General features: G+C 40.9%; 1 protein-coding gene across 1 annotated transcript; it reads left to right on the top strand.

Moving 5' to 3' along the window:
- Positions 1-1,064: 1,064 nt before the first annotated feature.
- Positions 1,065-6,836, top strand: ankrd1a (ankyrin repeat domain 1a (cardiac muscle)). Its single transcript, XM_035399859.1, has 9 exons — positions 1,065-1,146; positions 2,208-2,393; positions 2,531-2,656; positions 3,099-3,206; positions 3,305-3,403; positions 3,546-3,644; positions 3,870-3,968; positions 4,484-4,582; positions 5,999-6,836. The coding sequence occupies exons 1-9, from the start codon at positions 1,123-1,125 to the stop codon at positions 6,095-6,097; spliced, it is 939 nt and encodes a 312-aa protein (XP_035255750.1). The 5' UTR covers positions 1,065-1,122; the 3' UTR covers positions 6,098-6,836.
- Positions 6,837-8,396: the final 1,560 nt, after the last annotated feature.

Below are 8,396 nucleotides of genomic sequence, written 5' to 3' on the forward strand. Positions count from 1 at the left end.
ATGTCAGATGATAGGGCAATGGGGGCAGCAGCTGCTCTTTTCTCATGAGTGACGTGACACTAACGTTCACAGTCAACAGAACATTCAGTCACCTCATTGACACCTTCAACTGGAATTTTTCAACCAGGTACATGGTGCGCACAAGTCTGTGTGTGTATGTGTGTGTGCGTGCATGTGTGAGAGCGGGAGGTTTCATAAAATGTTTGGCTTCAGCCCCTGCCCCTCAAAAGTCTGCGCATACCCTTGAGACCATTTGTAATATGTTTAAGTGAATCCTGTTTTTTTTGTTTTTTGAAAATGAGAAAAAAATACATTTTTATTGGCAATTACACCTTTGTTCATATTAGAAACGGCAGCTGCTAACTGCTGGCTTGTTCATGTGGTCGGTTATATGGTAATAGCACCACAAAAATGCTTAACCTACTATTAATAATATTTCATTAACGCTAATGGACTGGCGTTAAGAACAAAACCATTACAAGAAACAAAATGGTCGAACCATTTTTTTTTTTTTTTTTTTAACTGATGAGTGTCGATAGCTTTTTTAAACTAATTTCATAAGAGCAGACACTGGCTACTATTAATAGGACGGTCGCAGAAGTCACAGTTAGTACCCCATAAATAGCAACACTAATGCACTAAGCTTCGGGTCATATTTTTATTGATTTTTTTCATCAGTTTTACCCTCTGCGCCAGTGTCATCATGGCATGCCGTCTTTTCCCAGTGCGCGTGAGGGCAGGGCAGAGTCCTGGCATTTCTCTGCCGTTCAGTCACCGCGCGCGGCGTGGCGCGACTGGTCACCAGCTTTCACCTTGATCCGTGCTGCCAGACGAGGGTAGCTTTGAAGCTGTCAAGTCGCTGAAGTTTTTTTTTTTTTTTTTTTTGGGAAGTTGAGGTCTGGTGACATCAGATCATGCTTCAGTATGTGGCAGGACGGCCAGCGTGACGAGGCGGTAGACCGCACCCCCCCCCCCCTCCCCCAGTAGTTGGAAATGATCTCATTCCTCAGTGGCTCCACGTTTATATAAAGGATGTGCCGCAGCGGCAACACAGAGCACAAGCACACCACAGGGGCACGCCGGGAGCTTAGCAGCTGGGACTAATTCACATCACAGGCAAACATGGGACTGCTGGTCGAAGATCTGGTAAGTGGTACAAGGATGTTTGGGATGGATCATTGATCCATTCAGTATTTTTTTTTTTCTTGCTGTGTATCAAAGGAAAAAATTATTATTATTATTATTATTATTATTAATTACATTTATATAGCACTTTTACAAATGCTCAAAGTGCTTTACAGTGAAGGGGAACTCACCTCACCCACCACCAAAGTAGTTTATATTTATACATTTAGGCCTATGTATTGTGCCATGTAATCAATGGACATTGATTATTTTGTTTGCTGTCCTTAAATGAAAACTTTTAGTCCCAGTGGGGTTTATTAATTTAATTACAAAGCCAAACTGCTTTAACTTGAGGAGCTTGACTGGACTGGAGGAGATTTTTGCTGGCTTATGCTTAAACTGTGCAGACATGTCAGCTTAATATATTTGTGATTGAAACCTTTTAAACCACCTCTAAGGTAAACCAACGGTCTGTCTGTTGCACTGTATTTTAACATTTCTCTCATTCTTTAAAATATCTTTTCAGCTTCTGCAAACTTTCAGTGTCCTCAGAACACACATTAAACACATTTATACATCAATAATTAATGTAATAATTACCTATTAATAGTAAAGCTTTATAAATGCTCTTGTGTACAATGCCAATATAACCTTGTCCTCAATGATTCCTTTTATCTGCAGTGGTGATTTCAGGTGCTTGGATGTTGATGTGAAAATTTTGCATAAATTACGGTGCTCAGAGGAAGGCAGCAATACACATGACACATACCTTGACGCATCTCATTTCAGTTCATTATAGCACATGCAGTTTTATATTATACCCAACTTTTACTGGTACAAAGTTTCCATCATTGGAAGCTACTAGAAATCTCTTCCCTTGGACAGAGTGCTTAAAGCGTCAGTAATACTGATATGCTTTTAGTGATGTCTATGGTGTGAGTAAGCACTCAAGTAAGAGTCTCGTGCCCACCCATGCTGGCATCAGGCGCGGGCAAAATGGTACAGGGGGTCGCCAGGGATGCAGCGACTTTTGTGGGGTAAAGAGCCAACGGCAACCGCAAGTTTTCCCTTTCTGTTAAAAGGTCGTAGGCAAGAAATGCGAGAGCAAAAACCGCGGAGGGCTACTGCAGGAAGGCTTCGCCGAGGGAGAGTACGAGACGGCCGTCACTCAGGAGAAACAAGATGGCCGACCGTCTCACAGTGACCTCCCTTCCGCCGCCACCACAAACGACAGCCCGCCAGAGGACCTCTACCCGATATCATTAAAAGTAATGCAAAAATCTCTCTAGTCTAGTCTGGTCACTCATTTAATTTAAGCTTAATGCACAAATATGAAGCACAGCCTTTTTCGGTTCTCATCTCGACCGCGGTAAGACTGATGCGCTGCTTCATTTTGTTGCTGCAGACTGACAGAGCGGGTCGGCTGAAGCTGGAAACGGTGGAAGACCTTCACAATATTCTGAAGCTGAAGAAGAGGAGGAGGGCGAAGAGGGTGCCAGTTAAGAAGGCGGAACCGAAACCCGAGGCTGTGGTAAGGGATGGTCTTCAATACCGAACACCTTCTCAACCTGATAGCTAACTCTAGAAGCTGGGATGTGAAACCTGTGTTTTTTAAATTGAATTGTCCCTGGGAACTATGACGAGAAAAGGGAGGTTGACCTGTAGGTAACAAATCGGGGGCGACATAGCTCAGGAGGTAAGAGCGGTTCGATCCCCCGCCCTGGGCGTGTCGAAGTGTCCCTGAGCAAGACACCCAACCCCTAATTGCTCCCAACGAGCTGAGTGGTAGCCTACCTTGCATGGCAGCCTTTCACCTTTGGTGTGTGAGTGTGAGTGAGTGAGTGTGTGTGTGAATGGGTGAATGAGAGGTATCAGTTGTAAAGCTCTTTGGATAAACCATTTACCAAATCGTTTACAGAAGTCAAAAAACAGGAAATGCATTGCTTTAAAATCATATATTCTCTGTTCTTCAGCCTGTTGTGGTGGATGGGGATATGTTCCTGAAAGCCGCTATTGAGAATAAATTGCCTGTGATTGAAAAGTACCTAGCTGACGGCGGAGATCCCAACATCTGTGACCATGTGAGTCAACCCTGCTTGCATTACATGGCAGAATGGAAATTTTAATGCCTACTCCAGGCAAAGAGCTCAAAGACTCAATAGAACACCTCTCCTTTCAGTTTAAACGGACTGCGTTGCACCAAGCTAGCTCAAGGGGCCATGTGGAGATTGTGAAAAGACTGCTAGAGGCTGGGGCTTTGATTGAGAACAGAGATAAGGTATGTTTTAAAAAAAGCATTTTAATTTGCTAAGAAAACCTATGTGCAATTATCCAAATAAATGTGATGAATTTAAAATTTTGTTGGCGCGTTGCTGGCGTACATTAATGAAGTTCGCGCTGTGCTGATTTTCCCGCCACAGCTGGAGTCCAGCGCTGTTCACTGGGCCTGTCGGGGAGGCAGTCAGCCAGTACTGGAGCTGCTGTTGAACCACGGGGCAAATTTCAGGGCCAGAGACAAGGTACAGATTGCTTGCACTACTGCTTTCTGGACACTAGAGGGCAGTGGTACTTCTAGATGGCCGACCACAACGTCACATTATCAAATCTGGAACTCGGGACTGAAATACAGAATTTTTATTTTATTTTTACAATTACAGCTGTACTGAAGGTTGAGAAGGTGTGAACTATGGTGCTGATTTATTAAAACTTGTTTTTATTGATGGCTCTTGATGGTTTTATCTTAGCTGCTGAGTACTCCACTACATGTGGCAGTTCGAACTGGCCACTACGAGTGTGCTGAGCATCTGATTCAGTGCGGGGCCGATATCAACGCCAAAGACATGGTAAGAATTATACCTAGACTCCATTCGTGAAAATGTTGCATTGAGGCCCAAAGGGCCATTGCTTTGAATAGTGTGTGCGGCTAAACCAATGGGGGAACTGCACCCCAGTGTTTGATTTTAGGGAATCCTTTTGACTGTTTACTCAGGTTCTTCCAATCTGGGTTGTGTATCTTTCAAGCTGCAGGATGGCGAAACCAATGTAATATTCGTGAATATTCGTATTCACTGGGATAACTAAGTGAAATCATCTTTTTTTTAATCAGGTTACACAATCAGAATTATGGCATTTAATGTTATCATGGTGGAACGAAGTGTTTAGCTGTATCATTCTATAAGAATAAAATGTAACTTTGACAGTGAACAGACCATACTAAAATTTCACCTCTGGATATTTATGCTGACAGATACAGGCTTTCGGTCTTTCAACCAATGAAAATACACAACACAGGCGAAAACGGTTCAGATTTACAAACAACCAGGCATTTTCAGTTTTGTGTTTGTTTTCGCCCAAACAGGACGGAGACACACCTCTGCACGACGCTGTGAGAATAAACCGATTCAAATTCCTTAAACTGCTGTTGTTATACGGTGCCAATCTGACCATCAAGAACTGCGTAAGTACAGTCAACGGTGCCCAAAAGCTGTATGAGGCTTGTGATGCTGTCCATAGAGCTGTGTTATATAAGTCATATACAACTCTACCTACACAGCTGGGCGGCTCAGTCCCCCACTACGATGCTTTCTGCTCTGAGATTTCATCTGTATCTATTTGTTCTTTCTGTTTTGCTTGGGTGAATCAAAACCCTTAGTCGAAAAGCATGTTCTATGATGCGCAATCCCAGCAATGAACTGAATGAATTTTCAAGGACCACAGCACCACCTAGAGGCAAATGTATTCCATTACATTACATTTGTTTGGCAGACACTTTTAACCAAAGCGATGAACAATACGTGCAAGTACCAAAGGTCATTGGAACACCTGCAAAACACAGGTCTGATAAGGTACAATACTCATGATGTAACAGTTAATAATAGCCATGAACACATTGAGTCCAGTTCACACTGTGAGAATAGGCTAGGTCAGAAAGTTATGTCGAGTCAAGACTAGGAGGCATGACAACAAGCTACAACATCAAGATAACAATACAAGTGCAATATAAGTGCTGGATGGAGGTACAAGTGTAACATGAAAGTGCTACAGGAACAAATTCAAATTCCCCAGCAGCACTTACCAGATTCCTATGGCCTTACGTCCTTGAAATTTCAGGTTGTCACAATGTGCTCCTGAAATCAGGGGCCTAGTTAATAAAACATGGAGAATGCGCACACATGAAAAATGTGATATTCATCAGAGTTGCTGGTGGGGCACGTATACATAGTATTACTGATAAATTGCACGTGTAGTATAAATGTGCACATATGCACAGGCTTCAGTTTCTTGCAGCAGTAATGCTTTTAATTTGCTCTTTAAATGTTAGTCTGTTCATGAGCAGTTCATCACCATGATGGAAGAAGGTTGCTCGGTCGCAGAATGCACTCTCGAATGCTCTGAAATGCTCAGGTTGCCTTTATCCTCTGAAAGCATGTCACGTTTAGAACTAGCTGTGTGCACATCAAAGTGTAATGCATGAGTGGCTTGGACCAACACTTCATAATGTGTCACTTAATTAATGAGCAATGCGTTTGCCACATCTTATTCATCTCGTGTTCATCAAGTTATCCATTTGATGTGGGAATGGCATCATTGCATTAACTTACCATATTATCACATACAGTACTTGTGCTGGTGCTTTTATTAAAATTTTTTTAGGATGGCTGTTATAAAATGCAGGGCCCACATTCATAAAGCATTTTGGAGTAAGAGATCAGTTTAGCTTTTTAGCTCATAATAGATATGGTGAGGCTATGGACTAGGCAAAACTGATCCTAGATCACCATTCCTGCTTTGAGAGGTTTTATAAATATGACCCCAGTTCAAGATGAATGTGAATAACCAAGAAAACACACGTTTTTTTTCTTCTTGGTTTCAGGAGGGAAAGTCCCCATTGGAGTGTGTTCTTAAGTGGCAAAATGGAGCAAAGGACATTCTGAACACTTATGAAGAGGACACAAACTGTCCGTCCCTGTGAAGCCGAGTGTATATCTGAGTGAAAATGTTTTATCTGTTAATATTTCTGATTGTGTGGAAAAACATTGCAGGTCAATGTAAAACTGAGTTAATGAGCCATAGGCTAGTGCTTTGGAAGCATATTCAAGTACGTTTATTTATTGAGAATATTTATGACATTCAGAATGACAAGCGACAGAAAGGAAAATGGAAAATTGATTTTTATGTATTCTCGGAAAGAGAGGTACTATTTTTGGAAAGTTTATTGTGAGATAAAATGTCTTTGCGTCATAAGGCAAGACCGGTCTGACTACTGCAAAAAGTAATGGTTCTTCGAAAATAAATTGGCATGTATTCTTGGAAAGCGAGTTACAGTTTTTGGAAAGTTTACTTCGAGATAAAATGTCTTTGCGTCATAAGGCAAGACCAGTCTGACAACTGCAAAAGGTATGGGTTCTCCTTTCCTGGGATACACCTAAATGTTTTGGCTAACACATGCAAGCCGAGTAAAACGAACATTGCAAAAGAATGTTACACACACGTAACGTGTGTAGACTAGTGTCTGAAGTGAACTGAAGCCGTGTCTGACAGTTGGTCAAGAGAATGTTGAAGAGAGGATGTTGTGTAAGGACTTGTCTGTTAAAGAAACTCAAATGTAATGCACAAACTGAATGTATTGTAATTTATGACTAAAATATTTTTGTACATTTTGTTTATTTAAGCTATTTAATGGGAATAAATAACAGCAGTGCTTTGATAAGCATTTTGTCTTTTCCTTTATAAAACAAGTGATTCTGTGGTATCTTATTGTATGCTATAAAGCAAATTTGTACTCACTGATATACTTGGATTTACCTAACCAAAACCGCCTGGGATTCATATATTACATTACATTACATTACAGGCATTTAGCCATATATATTCTGGTATGTAACAGGATGTTTTATCAAAGTTTCCAAGTCTTTACCAATAACTAAAGGAAATATCATAAAGTATAACGTGAATGAAGGGCACCACTGTGAACCATTCTCTGAAGTGACATTATGTGATTGCATAGTGATTAATACTTGAGTGCATGAGTACTGTGACAAGCAATGATTCTGTCTTGGAGACTTTGGAGCATCACTAGCACTTGTGTGCTTTTAAGGAATCTAGATACTATTCCTTACTGTTTCCTCCCCTGCAGAGTATTGCTCTTTCTGTTTTCAGGAGGAAGGTTCCAAAAGCTTCCCATACATTCATATTGCCTAGGGGTCAGAGTTCCTGGTTTTTATAAATGGTACTGGGGCTGAACTCCTGCTATGGAAATTGTAGTAATTAGTTAATATGTGCTTCTGTTTCTTCAGAGGAAATGTTTGTCATTTGGTTGTAATATGTTCTCATTTCTACCAGTAATCCATGGAAATATAATAAGGAGGATGAAAAGCTTTACTGTCAACGGCTCCTTCAAGTAACATGCTGTGATTGTATAGTGGTGGATACTCTGTATCGTGGCTACAGCAACCCTGGTCCAAATCCAGGTCATGGTAGACATTGGAGTTTCACTAACATTAGTGTGCTTTTCCGGGATCCTGCTATTTCTCCTTAGTGCTTCCTCCTCTGTCGATTTCTTTTTTGACAACATTTTGAGAGAGTAATATTGCTCTTCCTGTCTTCACAGATAAGGTTCCAAAAGGTATCCCACATGTGGTTACATGTCCTTCCTGTAAGTAATGGAACTGCCTTAAAGAAGTATACATTAAATTAACTGAATACTGTCCTCAGTTGTACACTGTTTAGGTCCAAGGTTATTGTCACAAACAAACAGAAACTAGCTATGTACAAAACTAGCACTGGAAAAAAAATTGTGATCTGAAATAAAATTAAGAAGCACACCTGTCTAAGAGACTAAAACTCATCTATATGCTTTTAATGAATTCAAATACCTCTCCTCCTTTTCATCTCTTAGATTAGATTTTTTTTTTTAAAGCTGTTTTTCAGTATTTTGAGAACATCGCGTCCGTCTTTTTTGCCCAGCAGCCCCCAGAAGTAACTCATCTTGACATTAGTGGTTACATATATAAAGCATATGGTTGCAGAAACCCTAGTGGGAATTTGGGTCAATGCCAAACTTTGAGGCATCAGGAACATCAGCCTACTTTTACTGAATTCAGTTACAACATCTGTATTTGCCTTAAGCTCTCCTGCAAATTACAAATTTGGGAAAGCATTTTCAAGATGTACTAATCCTGACTGCTTCACAGATGGTCTGGAGATGAAAGGTTGTTGGCTGTTAATAAACAGTCCTGGGTTCAACTCCTGACCATGACAACAGTCTTGTT

This window comes from Anguilla anguilla, chromosome 18 (genome assembly GCF_013347855.1).
Source record: "Anguilla anguilla isolate fAngAng1 chromosome 18, fAngAng1.pri, whole genome shotgun sequence".
NCBI lineage: Eukaryota > Metazoa > Chordata > Actinopteri > Anguilliformes > Anguillidae > Anguilla > Anguilla anguilla.